The sequence below is a fragment of the Microcaecilia unicolor genome, chromosome 11 (assembly GCF_901765095.1).
Source record: "Microcaecilia unicolor chromosome 11, aMicUni1.1, whole genome shotgun sequence".
Classification (NCBI taxonomy): Eukaryota; Metazoa; Chordata; class Amphibia; order Gymnophiona; family Siphonopidae; genus Microcaecilia; species Microcaecilia unicolor.
The window spans coordinates 65,597,576-65,615,343 of record NC_044041.1 but is presented as its reverse complement, the minus strand read 5'-3'; the positions used below and the strand labels follow the sequence as shown (position 1 = coordinate 65,615,343).

The 17,768-nt window shown below is 44.2% G+C and overlaps 1 protein-coding gene across 1 annotated transcript in view; it reads right to left on the bottom strand.

The window, feature by feature from the left end:
- LOC115480407 (eIF-2-alpha kinase activator GCN1-like) overlaps nucleotides 1-17,768 on the bottom strand; it is a 130,620-nt gene that overhangs the window by 54,346 nt on the left and 58,506 nt on the right. The window contains exons 18-19 of the mRNA XM_030219070.1: nucleotides 8,934-9,164; nucleotides 298-491 (exon numbers count right to left, since the gene is read on the bottom strand). Of these exons, the coding sequence (XP_030074930.1) occupies nucleotides 298-491; nucleotides 8,934-9,164 (425 nt within the window). The remainder of the gene's footprint in view (nucleotides 1-297; nucleotides 492-8,933; nucleotides 9,165-17,768) is intronic.

The following is a 17,768-nucleotide window of genomic DNA, read 5'->3' as shown; positions in this document are numbered from 1 at the left end:
TCAAATGAATGCAGAGGAACAGGTGAGCAGTTAATTTACAAAGATAATAATTTTAAGGTACTTGAAACAGAGTTTTCTTTCAGAATGACTGACATGATCCTTTTGCAATGTCATCCACTACCTGGGTTCGATTCCCACTGCAGCTCCTTGTGACTCTGGACAAGTCACTTAACCCTCCGTTGCCTTAGGTACACAACTTAGATTATGAGCCCAATAGGGACAGAGAAAGTACCTGTCTATAATAAATATAAGCCACTTTGGTTGTATACAGAAAGGTGGTATATCAAATCCCATTACCTGATTCCAGAATCCTCGCTGCTGCGGACCCCATTCAGCAGCTCAGTGAACAATGGATCCACCTTTGTATGAATGGTTATCAGTTTGCCAAGAGCATCTGCAGCCTTCAGGCGAACTGAGCGGTTTGAATCTTGCAATGCTTTGGTAAAAGTTGTCTGTAGTTGGGGCAGGAAAGGTTTAAGAGCAATCCCCACCTATACAAGCAGAAACATAGAGTGTGGTTATAATTAAACAAAATCTGCTACACAACAAAATGGAATGAGCAAGACAGAAATGATACAAGTGGGTAACAGGACAGAGTCCTCTGATGCAGTGTCAATTTTATTTATTTGTGTAATTCAGTGTAATTTGAGTATTGTGTTTTCCTCTTAATCATTAAGAAACTGTTTATATTTTTGTGTTAATTCCAGCTCAAGTTTGGAGATTTTGCCCCTGATCAGCCCTAACAGGCAAAAACATGGCTCATGATGGGACTTTTTTTCTTGAATACATAATCTTCTGATGTAATTATTAAGGATCTTCATTCCTGAAGTCATCTACCTTATATACTCGAACATAAACCAAGATAACATTTTCCCACTAAAAAAAAAAAAGGAGGGGGGAAGAAATGTTAACTTGAATATAAACTGAAGATTTATATTCAAGCATTCCTCCTTTTCCCCTACCCTTTGGTGTCTGGCATTCCTTCCTTCCCTGCCACGGTCCCCCCCCTCCTCCCGAACCAAGAGAGTTCCCACTTCCTTCCCACTGTAGCTTCTTGTAACTTTGGGCAAGTCACTTAACCCTCCATTACTCCAGGTACAAATTAAGTACCTATATATAATATGTAAACTGCTTTGACTGTAACCAGAGAAAGGTGGCATATCAAGTCCAATCTCCATCCCCTTTTCTTCCTCCTGCCTCTCCTTTCCCCTTACGAACAAAGGAAGCCCTGACCCTTCCCCAGGCCTACCACATCGCCCTGGTGGTCTGGTGGAGAGTGGCAGCAGGAGCGACCTTCATTTGCTCCTGCCTATGCCATCTTCCTCATTCAACCTGTTCTCTTGTTGATCCAGGTGTTCAGGCAGTCTAATGTTTTCTGCTCTTAATTGTACAAGCTGCTCCTAGAAATGTGTTGACACATCCATCTGCACAGAGATCCTACTTTCAGCCTTGTCTAGCCAATGAGACTGAGTGCTGAATTCTTCACAAATTTTCTTCAATGCGGATTGCAACTTATTTAGTTTGTCTTCCAGAGTAGCTGAAATAACTCTGGTCACTTCCTGTGTGAATTTGCCAGTCAAGATCACTAATATCTTCTCACCATCCACTGCTATTTTGTTGTCAGTGCCCTTGTTCCTCTCCTGCGTTACATTTGGCATTTTAATTGTGTGTATTATGCAGTGCATTTTTTCTAGCAAAAAAGGTGCCGGTACTCAAATGCTAGGCCACTCTTCAGGGGTGGGATGATCAATGAAGGACCCACCCCACAATAGCCAGGCCCCCTGCAACCAGTCACAGAACCTATGACAAGGCAGAATTGGTGTGCAGGGCTTGAGCTCTTTCATTAAAACTTGGGGTCCATGGTTCAATTTTAGCAGACAATGGAAAAGGTGCCAGTACTCAGTACTCCAAGTACCCCCTCAAAAAAAGCCCTGGTATTATGGCTCACCAGCCAATTCACCAAGCTGCTTACAGAACAATGCTACACACTCTGGTGTTCAAAATGGATCTTGGGGTTGACAAAAAGCGGTTGCATATAGGGGACGGCTAGGAGCCATTATGCCTGTCTAGCCCCTTTGCGCAGCAAAAATCAAATGATCTGTTTAAAATGACAAACTCTTAATTGTACTGATATCTCCACTGGAAGGCATCTTAACCTATTCTGGAGGCTACTGATAAAATAGAGCAAGCAATGGTTATACAACAGGGTTCAAATTAAAGAAATGACTTTTTAAATGTTATTGTGAAGTTGCATTACCTATACCAGAGGTTTTCAACCCAGTCCTCATGGCACATCCCAACTGGCTGGGTGTGTCCTAAGGACCGTGTTGCAAACCCCTGACCTATTACAAAAAAAAAAAAAAAGGAAACCATGAATTCTTTTCTAGAATAGACATAGTTGATACCTAACTCCAATTAGGGTAGGATGGAAACTATTAAAACTGGAGGAGGAGGAGGAGGAGCAGGCATGTTTGGTTCTTTGCTGCACCGAGTTCTATCTCTATTAGACGATGGCACTCAAGTGCTAGTCTAGTACAGGCTGTACATAGTCAGGCACACACTAACCCATGATTTTAAAGAAAATTACAAAAGAGACCATGCAATACAAAGTGTGTGGGAGGCAAGAAAAGCAGTGATTAGGGAGGTATAAATATCCCAAGCCTCAATTAGAAAGAAAAGATTTTTCATCTTACACAAGAAAAAAAACAAGGGAGTAGGTTTAGCACAGATTCCATTCTCAGGCAAATCTTAATAAGCTGACACTATTTAAAACTTGAGCTGAACAAAATTTACACAAAAGTATGAAACATGTAATGCAATGTAGTACAACATTTATAATATGCAGTACAATAAAGTTATTAAAAACAATGAAAACTAAAGTTAATAAAGTAAAATGACAATAGTCCTCCCCTGAACATACACTTTCCTAGACAACAAACAACAAAATCCCACCATAAAACCCTCAGAAACATCATGTCAAGCAGGCTTAAGAAAGAGAAAATCTACAAACTAAAGAGTCTAGAATGCTATGGATATTAATTTCCATAACATGGTCCTGAAGACAGAGGCTTGTAAGCAAGAGTAAGACTTGGATTTAATTATAAGCATAGAGCTGTGATACATGGAGAACCATGACTGGGATATACTTATAGTAAGCTCTATTCTATTCAGAGAGGACACGGAGAAGAGGTGCTATATGTAAATAAAAATAAGAATAAGTGGCCCTGTGAGTTAATTTGGAAATGAGGAATGGAATATCTGTTTACATTGGTGCTATACACAGACCTCCCTTGAAGGCAGGAGAAATAGATTTAATTGGAGACAATCATGAAATTGTATGAAAAGGGAAGTGCTATGGCTAGGCGATAACCCTGCCTGATATTAACTAACAGCCTGGCTACAGTGTTGTCTAGAAGAAAGAGAACTATTCCTTCAGCTGGTAACTGAACAAATGTGGGAAGGGAAATATTAGACCTGGTGCTTACAAATGGAGAATGCTGTAGTAGGCAAAAATCTAGATACCCAGTGATCACCAGATGGTGTGGTTCAGTGTTAGGTTACTTATTTTATGATTTACAATGATCTGTTAGGCTACTTACTTTATGATCTGGCACCAGATCATTGAAAAGGTTACATATAAAAAAAAAAGTGTATATTAGATTGGGTTTTTATCCCAGAATTATAGTATGAACAATAATGTGAGCCAGACTATGTAGTGTTGGTGAACCCCTAGTCTTACCACTCATTGATAGCTTTTGGCTGTGGTGTGAACATAAGAACTTAATAGCAGCCACACTGGATCAAATCGATGGTCCATCTAGTACAGTATTCCGCTTCCAACAGTGGACAATGCAGATCACAAGTACCTGGCAGAATCCCAAACAGTAGCAAGATTCCAAGCTACCGATCTCAGGGTTAAGTAGTGGCTTTCCCCATGTCTAGTTTAATAGCAGATTATGAACTTTTCCTCTAGGAACTTGTTCAAACCTTTTTTAAAACCAGATACACTAATTGCTGTTACCATAACCTCTGGCAACAAGTTACAGAGCTTAACTACTTTTTAAAAAATTCTCAAAATTTTATTAACCAAAAAGCATATAACAGCACTTTGACACAACATTTAGATTCCCATTTTTCCCCATTTCTGCCCCCTCCCCATTCCCAATAGAGTCTCTAGCTTTATCAGCCAGAAGACAGCTTGGTTTATTACCAAATTCAAAGTGCTTCTGCTGCACCTGTTGCATCTTGCTAGCCACCTCTGACAAATGTAATGTGCATAGCTCCACCCAGAGGGCATGAATATCATCACTTTCTACAGGAACCCCACCCTGTTGTCTAATATGAGGCTCCATTGTCTTCAATCCTAGACTGCAAATTCTGCTCCAAACTCTCACATGTGCGCTTTAGGTGTGCTTGTAGAGCAATAAGTTTCCTTCTCATTACTACTTTATGCCTTTCCCGTAATACAAGGGGGTCCACCTCTCCACTGTCATTAAATTGGAGATATTCTAAAAGATCTTTTTCTAACTGGGTCACATTAGCAGGGTCTTGTAGGATCTCATCACTAAGATGCCAGTATCGGACACCTCCTTGATCTACTTCCAATCTAAGTTCCAATTGCAAGGGAGAGTGATCAGACCATGTCCGTTGCCATATTCGAAGGGCTTGTGCTTACTTCAGGATAGACAAATCCCCAAACCAATAATCAATATTAGAGAAGGATTTGTATACAGACAAATAATATGTAAATTCCCATTCCCCTGGGAAATAAGTTTGCCACCAATCCCCATCTGGCCAATAAAGCTTGAAAAGCCTTCCTACCCTTTTTACTATGAGATGCCCTGAGATGAGTTATCCAAATTAGGATTCAAAGTCGTCAAGTTGAAATCCCCTCTCGTGATAATCCCCCCCCCCACCACGAGCATGTGTTAAAAGTACTTGGTTCAATGTTTGCAAGAATAACCCTTGATCTTCATTTGGGGCATAAACATTTAACAGTGTATAAGTCACAGAATCCAGCGTGACCATCAACAGTAAATACCGGCCTTCCCTAACCCTCACCATCTTACTGACTATCCAAGACTGCTGTGTGGAGAGGGCTATCAGAATCTCTCTGGTTTTCTGTTGGGATGTATTAGAAGCAAAATATATACGAGGGTATTTCCTATGCACACAGTATTTCTCACGAATAGGCAACAGGTGGGTCTCCTGAATAAAAGCTATGGTCATGCCTGTCCTCTCCAGTTCTTTAAAAAGGAGCCGCCATTTATTGGGCGGGTTAAGATCTCTAACATTATAGCTTAGTGAAATTATCTTGCCCATCTATAATCAAATACAATCAAAACTTGTCATGCAAAGTTTATCCATGGACAGGTCCCCAGCCCTATAAACCAGTATCCACCTGTGCCCTACTCCCCCCACTATGATGGTAGTATGCGAGACTCTATTCCAGCTCCCGCCTCTCCTCCCACTCCCCCCCATACATATGTACCACTACGCTCTCCATCTTACAGAGAGCCCACTGCTTGGTAAAGGAAGTGCGCATCCCAGGGCATTCCCCTAGTCCCCATTAGAATTCCCAAGCAGAAATAAAACAATAATTATAATGTATTAAAACCTCGGAGGACGATAAGGATAAGCACATTATATGATCCCTAACAATAAAAACTATCATTAAGCAAACAAAGTTAGCTTACAAGTAATGGGTCTTCTCAAGCTCAAAATATCTGCATATAGGTCGTCTCCAATCAATGTCACTCAGTCCATTTTGCAAGCTGGGCACCTCTCATGAGGCCCTGTCTGCAGACATTTGGATTGCGGATTTTTGTCTTCTCAGTCGACCTCCTCCCTTAGTGACTCTTTGCCATTTTGGTTGCATGGTGAGCCACAGTGACATCTTGCGTGGAGCTGATGGCTGCTTCTGTGTGAGAGTGCTTGCCTCTTGAAATAGCTATTGTGCCTCTGAAAGATTCTGAATCTGATGCAATTTACCCTCTTTATAAAACTGTAGTGCAAACGGATATCTCCACTTATAGGGAACACCAGCTGCCCTTAAATACTATGCAACAGGTTTCAATTCCATTCAACGCTTCAATGTCGCACTTGCTAAATCTTGGTAAACCTCTATAAGGTATGTATCTCACTTAAAATTTTCCGCCTTTCTAGCGGCCTGCAGAATTTGTTCTTTAATTTTGAAGCTGGTGAAGCATGCCATTATATCTTTAGGTTTGCTAGGTCTGGGTGTTCCCAAAGACCTATGAGCTCTGTCTAGCTGAACAGTAGATCCATCCACTCCAAGAAGAGACCCTGCAATAGACTGCACAACGTGCTCACAGTTCAAGTACTCAGGCGTCTCTGGCACTCTGCAAAACCTTAAGTTGTGGCGTCTGCTTCTATTTTCCATATCTTCCAGTTTGTCCATGATCGATATATTAGCGGTTAGGAGTTCACAAAGCTGTGCCTCCGCTGCAGCTAACGCTTCCATATGCTCTTCTACTTTCTGTTCTGCACCCTCCACACGTTGCCCCAGCTCCACAATTTCCGTGCGCAGGTCTGCGTTGAGCATGAGTAACTCCTCTCATACCGCGCTCTGACATCTGTTTTTATCTCCTGAAGCCAGGCACAGATTTCATGTAAGGGCTCTTCTGCTAATTCTGCCAGTGCTTCTCCCAGAACAAACAAGTCTGGGGACTATGAGCCCTGAGGACGAGACGCCGCCTGCGCTGTCTTCAGAGGCTCTGATTCCAACCTCATGGCAGCGGGCCCTGCTGTTCCAGAGTACGTAAAGCACAATAAATCCACCACTCCACCTACTGCACTCATACCTGAGTGTGGTCAGTGCTGAATAACTGCTTCTGGAACTTAAAACCGCCAATCTGGAGTTGATAAGAGCTAAATTGTATGTAATTTGGGGGAAAGACACCTGGAGCTCTTCTCTCAGGCTGCCATCCCCGGTGATGACGTCACTTCCTCTCTCATAGCTTAACTATTTGTTGAGTGAAAAATATTTTCTTCTATTTATTTTAAAAGTATTATCATATAGTTTCATGGAGTGCTCCCAAGCCCCACCAGCTGAAGAGGTCCACTGCCCAAGGCCTGAGCACCATGCTGCTTACACAGTGAGCAAACTGGTGGCACGTTTCAGCCATCAAAACCTGCATTCCCACGCATGCCCTCCCTCTCTCCCCACTACCAACCAGCCTAAGCCCCCTCTCTGTTTCTCCCCTGATCCAGCATCTGCCTGTCCCTCCTTCTCCCACACACACCCTTCCCTGCCACTCCTGCTTCTCTAGACCAGCAGCAAAGCAAGCTACAGCCATCGCTAAGCAGGACTCTTCATTCATGTGGTTGCTAGCTGTGCCATGGAAACAGAAAGTGATGTCTGAGGGGGTAGGACTGTCAGCCACATGTCTGGCCCTGCGGTAACTGCAGCTTGTTTTGCTGCTACTGCTCATCTAGAAAAGGAGCAGTAGCGGCTTGGGTGACGGCAGGAAGTAGGTGGAGAAAATATGCCACGGCACCCCTGAGAGTTTGCAGCGGGGCCCCAGAGTGCCACAGCGCAGTTTGGGAACCACTGTCCTAGTCTTTATACGTTTTGAAAGAGTAAACAATTGATTTACATTTACCCGTTCTACTCCACTCAGGATTCTGTAGACCCCTATCATATGCCCCCTCAGTCATCTCTTCAAGCTGAACAGCCCTAAGCCTTTCCTCATATGAGGAGCTCCATCCCCTTAATCAGCTCCTGAGATTTACAAGGGAAAATTGCTGAGCTTATTCTAATTATTACAAATTTACATTGAAGGATTTCTGAATACATCTAGAGAGTTATTCCAGGCAAATATCTGAACGCGAGTCCAGTGATTCTTAGGTTGACTCTATGATCTTTAGTCATTGTTTGCGGACTATTTCAGGAAACATGATGTCTACTTTAATCTAATTGCTAAACCCTCATTTTCACTGGGTTCATAGCTGGATTTTCAATGGCATTACTCATTTAATGATCCTGAAAATCTGGATAGACTTCCTTGGTACTATTCAGGTAGTGCTAAGGTGGTCCAGAGGCGGAGCCAAAGTGACATCAGCATTTATCTAGTTAGCAGCCACAATCAGTCCACTAACAGGATAACTGGCTGGATAAAATTAGTATCACAAAAAGACTGTCCTATCTTTATCTGGTTACTTATCTGGGTTCCAGTCTGAATATTGCCAGTATCCAGATAAGCAGCAGCAGCAGCCAAGTTATACCTGGATACTCAGCACTGCCCAGTATCCAGATATTGGTGTTGAATATCCAGGTATAAAAAATGCTGACTGCTAAAGGCTGGATATGTTTCTATATTTGTCCTCTCATTCTGAAAAGCACTGCATACAATTCCATACAATTGCTACTCTTACCAAGAGAAAATAATTCCTGACATCTCTCCACTTATGTACCTTTCTGACTTCCTTTCTCTTAAAATCATTAGCATCTTGTGCACTATTAATACCTTTCAGGTTTGTACTAAGGTATACATACTGAGATGCTTAAGTCTAGTCTCACAGGGCTTGATGCAAACCCTGTACCATTCTGGTTGCCCTTCTCTGTCGCACTTCCAACTTGTCCATGACGACAATTCCTGAACGCTGAAACTGTATGTCAAAATCAGCAAAAGAATTTTAGCCGATACTTAATTTGGCTTCTTTTGTCCTTATGAATTACAATCCAAAAATAAAATTGAGGACAGTGAAAATTAGGACTAAAAAGAATGTCCCTATGGCTGTTTCCCTTGGTGAAGGACTCCCTGGAAAATGTCTATGACAATATAAGGTAATATATACACATATACCATGTAAGATAGCAGTGTTTGTTGTTCCATGGAGACATACTATTATACATACTAAGTTTCTGTACCTGAGGTCCATTATGTGGCAGCATTTTTTTTTATACTTACCTTGACTAAAAGCAGGCTCAGTGTCTCCAGCAGTGCCACCTTGACATTCCAGCTGAATCTGTCTCCTAAAATACGGATGAGTGGTCCAGTGATGCTCACTACAGAAGGTTTAAGAGCTTCAGCTGAGGTTAGTTTGATAACAAGCCCCAAAGCTTTGGCTGCTTCCTCTTTCTGCTCTGGGTTCCCACTTAGCACACCTTCTCTCAGTATTGGCAGAATTGATGTCACTCCCTGACCAAAGAATGAGAGCAGAAATTCAGGACCAAACAGGCAACTGCATTTTACTTCCTACAGCTGTAGTAACCAGTATCTTACAGTGGTCCACTATCATTATGCCAGTTATTCCATTTACTTTGAAACATGCAAACTCCTCATGAAAACAGAATCCATTTTAAATGGTAAGAGGCCAATATTCAAAGTGATTTAACAGGGGATATTCAGCGGCACTTAACTAGACAGTGTCACTGAATATCCCCTGAGACCGCACAAACAAAAAGTGGGCAGGTCAGTGGTGATGCTGGGGACGGCACTGGGGAGGAGCCCCAGGTTATGCGGGTGCCGGCAATATTCAGTGCTGGCAACCACATAGCTAAGCAGTTTCATTTAGGACAGATCTACAGCTATCCTAAATAAGGCCACTTAGCTATGCAGGTGCTGGCACTGAATATCGGGCCAGCACCAGCATAACTTTTTGTTCATTGTTAAAAAAACAAAACAAAAAAAAAGCCCCTGAGCCCCCTCCCATCCCAATGTCCCCTCTTTCGTTCCTTCCCTCCCCCCAGTGCATTAAGATCCTCCCCCCGCAAGACCCACCACCCCTACCTCTCCCCTATGGGGGGACTTACCTACATCCCTAGTGGTCTAGTGGGGTCATTGGGGGCAGGAGTGCAGCTCCCTCACTCCTGCCTCTTGTGGCGCCTTGGGAAAATGGCTGCTGTGACCTCTCGTGGCAGCTCACAGTACTTTGTGTACTATCGTGAGCTGCTGCGAACTCATTTTCCTGAGGCGCCGAAAGGGGCAGCAGCGAGGGAGCTGCGTTCCTGCCCCCAATGACCCTGCTGGATCACCAGGGATGTAGGTAAGGGGGGGAGTTACCTTCACCATTGGGGGGAGGCAGGGTGCAGGGTCTTAATGTGTGTGTGGTGGTGGGGGGGGGTGGAGGAACAAAAGAGGGGACATTGGGATGGGAGGGGGTTCAGAAGCTTTATTTCTTAAAAAAAAAAAAAAAAAGTAACGCGAGCTGGAGCGGCCTGATATTCAGCAGGGGCTGCATAACTTATGTGGCCCCGGCTGAATATCGGCCAGGCCCACAAAACCCCCAGCAGCCAGTCCACCCCAAATTATCCTGATATGGCACGACACTGAATATCAGGGGATAATTTAGCTGGCAACGATCAGCGCTGAATGTTGGGGGGGGGGGGGGGAGAACTTCCTCATCCCAACTGGGCACGTGATTTCTCTCCTGTACATAAGTGAAAATACCCAATAAAAATTTTAGGGCACACAACTGAGGTAGTCCTATCCTGACTTCATTTCCCGGGCACCCATTTACCTGGCTTGTTCTCTATCTGGGAGATAATTTCCCCTGTGGAATGAGAAATTAGATTTGCCTAATTTTATTTCCTTGAATCTCTCCAGACCATTTATTTAGTTTTTGCTCAAACCTTTTTCAGTTGTAGCTCAAGGTGAGTTATAATCAGGTACACTGGGTATTTCCCTGTCCCTGGAGTGCTCACAATCTAATTTTGTACCTGAGGCAATGGAGGGTTCAGTGACTTGCCCAAGATCACAAGGCGCAGCAGTGGGATTTGAACCGGCTACCTCTGGATTTCAAGACCAGTGCTCTAACCACTAGGTCACTCCTCCCTTCTATGTCCAGCAGATGAGGAGACTAAGAACTACTGAGTAACGTCACCTTATTAGGTGGTGTACAGCCATGAGCCATCCAGTATTTCTCAGTCTCCTCAGCAGACGGAAGGTGAGTGCAGACCTGGTCTGGCGATAAGGAAAGCTTGTTTTACTCACAAAAGTGTTTCTTAAAACTGTACAGCAGTATACTTATGTATAAATACACTCAGCAACAAGCCAGCATGTACTTTCATGTACACCATGTACAGGTATTCCATGGAGGGGAGAAGGGGAACTTGCAATATGCACACACATTTTATAAAACAAGCAAGTATATTCTTAGAGTATATGAACACATTTGCACAAACTTCATAGTAGGTGTAAATAAATGTGGGCATTGGTATCCGTGTGCTACTGGGGCTGGTTGGGGGCCTCTATTTTTATAAAGGCACAGAGTCATCTATGTTGCCTTTATAAAATAGGTGCCTTCTTGGACTTCTCACATTAGCGTCCAGTTACAAAATCAGGCCCTCTAGTTTTAAAAGAGAAAGCGTAAATTATTTGAAAAGGAGAAAGTAGAAAAAGATTTTTAAAATTTCTGGTATCTAGAAACTAGGGCTGTAGCAAATATTTAGATTCAATTCAGCCTCAAATAGTGACCCAAACACATTATTCGTATTCAGCCAAATACTGATTTAAATTTGTTTTTGGTTTTTTTAAATGTTTAAAAGCATTTATTGAGAAAATATAACATAACACAGCATATCATATTCCACTTTAGACATATCAGCAATATAGACAGATTAACATAGTAACATAATGGACTATTTGCCCATAACTAGAAGAGATTTAAATTTGAATACGAATAATCCGGGGCTTTACTGTGCTAAATCCTAATGAAATAAACAACTTATCTCTGATTTCACGTTGTTTCTTTTATTGTCATGTTAAAGCTCAATGCCCATTATTCATATTCATTATTTGTACTTGGCCAAATAATTTTTTTCATTATTTGTATTCAGCCAAATAGTAAATTATGCTATTTAGTACAGCGCTACTAGAAACAGATTATGGATAATACATAAATCAGTGACTATTTTGTATGAGTAAATAGTAAGAAGACCAGTAAATTTACCTACAATAGTTAAAGTACTGAAAATCAAGAGAAACATTCCTCTCAAAGTTGCGTAGTCAATACCTGATATCAAAGATGATTATTATTAGGGCTGCATTTTAATCACAGTTAATCACATTGCAGCATCTCCTGTTTCCTCCAACATCTCTTCTGCTCTCTTCTACTCCAACCCCTGTCCTCAGCGCAACCTGACATCTTTCCCACCATCTGCGATTTTACATCATCCACCCCCATCATCCACCCTACCTTAAAGGTGGGCTTATTTTGATCCTCAGCAGCAACAGCTTTGTACATATGCTGCTTGTAGCATGATCTGAAGATTTCACTCTGACCCATCCTGCCAGTGCCCGTGCAGAAACAGGAAGTGATGTAGAGAAGGTGAGATGAGCCAGAGGGAAAGCTTCAGAGCAGGCCATAGGCAGCCTGTGTGCAACACTGCCACTTTTGGGGACCAACAGAAGACCACCTTAAGGTAGACTGGTGGGGGGATTGGGAGGGAGGGTAGATGCCGAACCCCAGGATAGGAGAAGGGGAATAAGCTGCAGACATATGAGAACTGGAGGGGCCACTGATGGAAGCTATGGCCGAGGCAGTGAGCCACTGTTCCCTCTAAGCTGAGCAGAAGTCTTCTACCTACAGTCCTGCCGGTGGGGGGGGGGGGGGGGGGGGGGGTGCTGTTTCACTATCATATTTTCAATAGTAAGGTACAGGCAAGCTCTGCAGGACTCCAGGGAACCTGCCCTGGAGATTGAAAACACAATATTGAAGCGCTACCTCTCACTGGCAGCAATGTACTTGGGGGACTCCCACTCAGCTTAGAGGGAACAGTGCAGTGAGCTCCAGCAGCCATGATAAAAGCTTGGTGCAAAGATGGTATTTAATGAAACGTAAATATTCCAGTCAGTAAACATGGAGAGGCATTTTCAAAAGAACATCCAAGTCAGAATTAAGATGTCCTGCTCATAATGTCCAAAAAAACCCATCCATCTCACGGCCATTTTTGAACAGGAAAATTGTAAGGATTTCCTGTTCGAAAATAAATGAGAAGGACGTTCCTGTGATGAAAAATTCCAGAATGAATAGCCATTTTTCAAAATGAAATGTCCAAAAAAGTTTCAAGTTTATATACATCTTGATAAACTGCCTATAAGTGAGCCATCTGAATGGTTTACAACATAGTAAAAATACTGAGATAAAAAGCAAGAAAGGAACTACAATTATTGATAGAAAAGGGATAGGTAAAATATTAAAAGAATAAAACAGGACAAATATACATGCACAAAAACATCTGTCTAGCGTCATTTGTACCAAAAGGCCACACAGACGTCTCTACAGAGCAGAAGGGCAGCCTAGTGATCAGTGCAGTGGAGTTTAAACAACAGGACTCAGGTACAAATTCAACCTTAATTCCTTTATATGTTATTGTGAGCCCTCCAGGAACTGATAAAAACCTACTGTACCTAAAGGCACACCACTACAACAGCCATCACGCTTGCAGGTGTCTTATAAATTCAGGTACAGTAGGTATTTCTATGTTCTAGGAGAGTTCACATTATTTGTACACAAATAAAAATGTTAACGTTGGAGTTACACATATAGTAACATAGTAGATGACAGCAGAAAAAGACCTGCACGATCCATCCAGTCTGTCCAACAAGACAACTCATGTGTACTACTTTTTGTGTATACCCTACTTTGATATGTACCTATGCTCTTCAGGGCACAGTATAAGTCTGCCCAGCACTATCCCCGCCTCCCAACCACCGGCTCTGGCACAGACCGTATAAGTCTGCAGAGCACTATCCCCGCCTCCCACCACCGGCTCTGGCACAGACTGTATAAGTCTGCCCAGCACTATCGCTGCCTCCCAACCTCCAGCCCCGCCTCCCACTACCGGCTCTGCTATCCAATCTCGGTTAAGCTCCTGAGGATCCATTCCTGGGTCTTGTTGCTCAAAGTCCACTGCACTGACCACTAGGTTGCTTCTTACACTTGCTTGCTGCTCTATTAGGAATGGCCATAATACCTGAAGCTGTCATACAGCCTGGTATCCACTGTTACTTTCACTTCTTAGGGGGGTGGGAGGGGATCAGTAACAACTGGGAGATTAAGGAGGTGGGGGTCATGCCTTCAGCCTCCAGTGGTCAGCTGCTCGATCAGGGCAACTTTTTATTTATTTATTTATTGCATTTGTATCCCACATTTTCCACCCGATTTGCAGGCTCAATGTGGCTTACATTTGCCGTAATGGCAGTTGCCATTCCGGGTAACAGAATTACAATTGGTCAAATTGGTTTTTCTACTCTGGATGTGATTAAAACCTTTTTGCCTTGGACGTTTCTTCTCATGCCATTATCGCTGAAACACGCCCTAATATTGGGTCCGCCCAAGTCACTGCTCCACATGCCTCCATGCTATTTGAATGAACTGCAGTGTAAATCATCCAAATTCTGCCTTTCAAAAATCACAATTTGGACATTTTTGGCAGATGGATGTGTTACTGTGTTTTGGGCCATTTTGAGACATCCATCTGCTTTGAAAATGAGTGCCACAGTGTGGTTCAACATGTTTTACATGTAAAAATGGTTCTTATAAAACTGTGCACGGGTATACATGCATAAAGGTAGGGACAACTCAAGATTATAATTACCTTTATGCAATCTGCACATAGTTTGGACAGAGCTGCCATGTATGTTATAAAATACATGCGTACATGTGCCAAATACATACACCTGTTTCTGAGCAGGTGCTACCAGGAGTTGCTGTGCAAGCCAATTTTATAAAAGCAAGCAGGGGATTATGTTGCTTTTATAACACTCACAACTACTGCCCATGCATATAAAGGATGGTCCTCACAAATTCTTTGATAGCATTTACTGTTTTTAATTATGTTTTCACAAAAGAAAGGTTAGTTTATAAAAAGTTTACGCATAGATATAGGGTAAAGGCAGCCCTATGCCACGGAGGTTATCTTTTCTCCCATTCGCCCCGCCCAGTCGGCCGCGGTGGCGGCGTCGGACTACTACTTTCGCCCGCCTGCAGCTTCCAACCTCTCCACCTACCTCAGTCTCACAGCTTCTCATCCTTTGAAGTTCACTCCATCCGTCTATTCCACCCACTGCCACTCAGAGTTGCAGTCATTTACCGCCCCCCTGAGAAATCCCTTCCTTCCTTCCTTACCGACTTCGATGCCTGGCTCTCCGTCTTTCTTGAGCCCTCATCCCCATCCCTCATTCTCGGTGACTTCAACATCCACACTGACAACCCTTCCGATTCGTATGTTTCTCAGTTCCTCGCTCTTACCTCCTCCTTCAACCTCCAACTGAGCCCCACCACCCCTACTCACAAATCTGGCCACTGTCTTGATCTCGTCCTCTCTTCTACTTGCTCACCCTCCACTTTCTGCGTTTCACCTCTTCCCCTCTCCGACCACCACCTTATCACATTCACACTTCAGCACCCTCCCCCTCAATCTCGCCCAACACTAACTACTACGTCCAGAAATCTCCAGGCTGTCGACCCCCCCCACCTTATCCTCTACTATCTCTGATCTCCTCCCTTCCATCTTGTCCTCCACATCCGTTGACAAAGCTGTCTCCACTTACAATGCCACTCTTTCCTCTGCTCTTGACACCCTTGCACCGTCCACCTCCCGGCCCACAAGACGTACCAATCCCCAGCCCTGGCTGACCCCTTGCACCCGATACCTCCGCTCCTGCGCCCGTTCGGCTGAACGCCTCTGGAGGAAATCTCGCACCCTTACTGACTTCATTCACTTCAAATTCATGCTATCCTCCTTCCAATCCTCCCTATTCCTCGCTAAGCAGGACTACTATATCCAATTGACCAATTCCCTCAGCTCTAACCCTCGTCGTCTTTTCGCCACCCTCAACTCCCTCCTCAAAGTGCCCTCTGCTCCCACCCCCCCTTCACTCTCTCCTCAATCTCTAGCCCACTACTTCCGTGACAAGGTCCAGAAGATCAACCTCGAATTCTCCACTACTCCCTCTCCTCCTCTTCAGCCTATATCTCACTCTGTCATCCAACCTACCCAGGCCTCCTTCTCCTCCTTTCCTGCTATCACCGAAGTGGAAATCACCCATCTCCTCTCCTCCTCGAAAGCCACCACTTGTTCCTCTGACCCCATCCCCACCAACCTACTCAACACCATCACTCCTACCATCACCCCCACCATCTGTCATATCCTTAACCTCTCTCTCTTCACTGCATCGGTCCCGGACACCTTCAAGCATGCTGTGGTCACTCCACTCCTCAAAAAAACCATCACTTGACCCTACCTGTCCCTCCAACTACCGCCCCATTTCCCTCCTACCCTTCCTCTCCAAGATACTTGAACGCGCCGTTCACAGCCGCTGTATTGATTTTCTCTCCTCTCATGCCATCCTTGATCCGCTTCAATCCGGCTTTCGCCCCCTACACTCAACAGAAACAGCACTATCTAAAGTCTGCAATGACCTATTCCTCGCCAAATCCAAAGGTCACTACTCCATCCTCATCCTCCTCGACCTCTCCGCCGCCTTTGACACTGTCAATCACAACCTACTTCTTGACACACTGTCCTCCCTTGGGTTCCAGGGCTCTGTCCTCTCCTAGTTCTCCTCTTATCTCTCCCATCGTACCTTCAGAGTACACTCTCATGGTGCGTCCTCCTCCCCTATCCCGCTCTCTGTTGGAGTTCCTCAGGGATCTGTCCTTGGGCCCCTTCTTTTCTCAATCTACACCTCTTCCCTAGGCTCCCTGATTTCTTCTCATGGTCTCCACTATCATCTTTATGCCGACGACACCCAGCTTTATCTCTCCACACCACAAATCACTGCGGATACCCAGGCCAAAGTCTCGGCCTGCTTATCCGACATTGCTGCCTGGATGTCCAACCGCCACCTGAAACTGAATATGTCTAAGACTGAACTTATTGTTTTCCCACCCAAACCCACTTCCCCTCTCCCTTCACTCTCTATCTCAGTTGATAACACCGTCATCGTCCCCGTCTCATCTGCCCGCAACCTCGGTGTCATCTTCGACTCCTCCCTCTCCTTTTCTGCGCACATCCAGCAGATAGCCAAGACCTGTCGCTTCTTCCTCTACAACATTAGCAAAATTCGCCCCTTCCTCTCCGAGCACACCACCCGAACTCTCATCCACTCTCTCATTACCTCTCGCCTTGACTACTGCAACCTACTCCTGACCGGCCTCCCACGTAGCCATCTATCTCCCCTTCAGTCCATCCAGAACTCTGCCGCACGTCTTATCTTCCGCCTTAACCGATATACTCATGTCACCCCTCTCCTCAAGTCACTTCACTGGCTCCCAATCGGATACCGCATACAGTTCAAGCTTCTCTTACTCACCTACAAATGCACTCGATCTGCGGCCCCTCCGTACCTCTCTACCCTCATCTCCCCGTACGTCCCTACCCGTAACCTCCGCTCTCAAGACAAATCCCTCCTTTCAGTACCCTTCTCCACCACCTCCAACTCCAGGCTCCGCCCCTTCTGTCTCGCCTCACCCCATGCCTGGAACAAACTCCCTGAGCCCATACGCCGTGCCCCCTCCCTACCCATCTTCAAATCAATGCTCAAAGCCCACCTCTTCAATATCGCCTTCGGCACCTAACCACTTCACCTCTTCTCAGGAAAACTTATCTACCCCAACTTGACATTTCGTCCTTTAGATTGTAAGCTCTTCCGAGCAGGGACCGTCCTTAATTGTTAATTTGTACAGCGCTGCGTAACCCTAGTAGCGCTCTAGAAATGTTTAGTAGTAGTAGTAGTAGTATTTCATTTGGTATTTTGCTTTTATAAAATGAGCATAAAACAGGCTCCTTTTTTGGA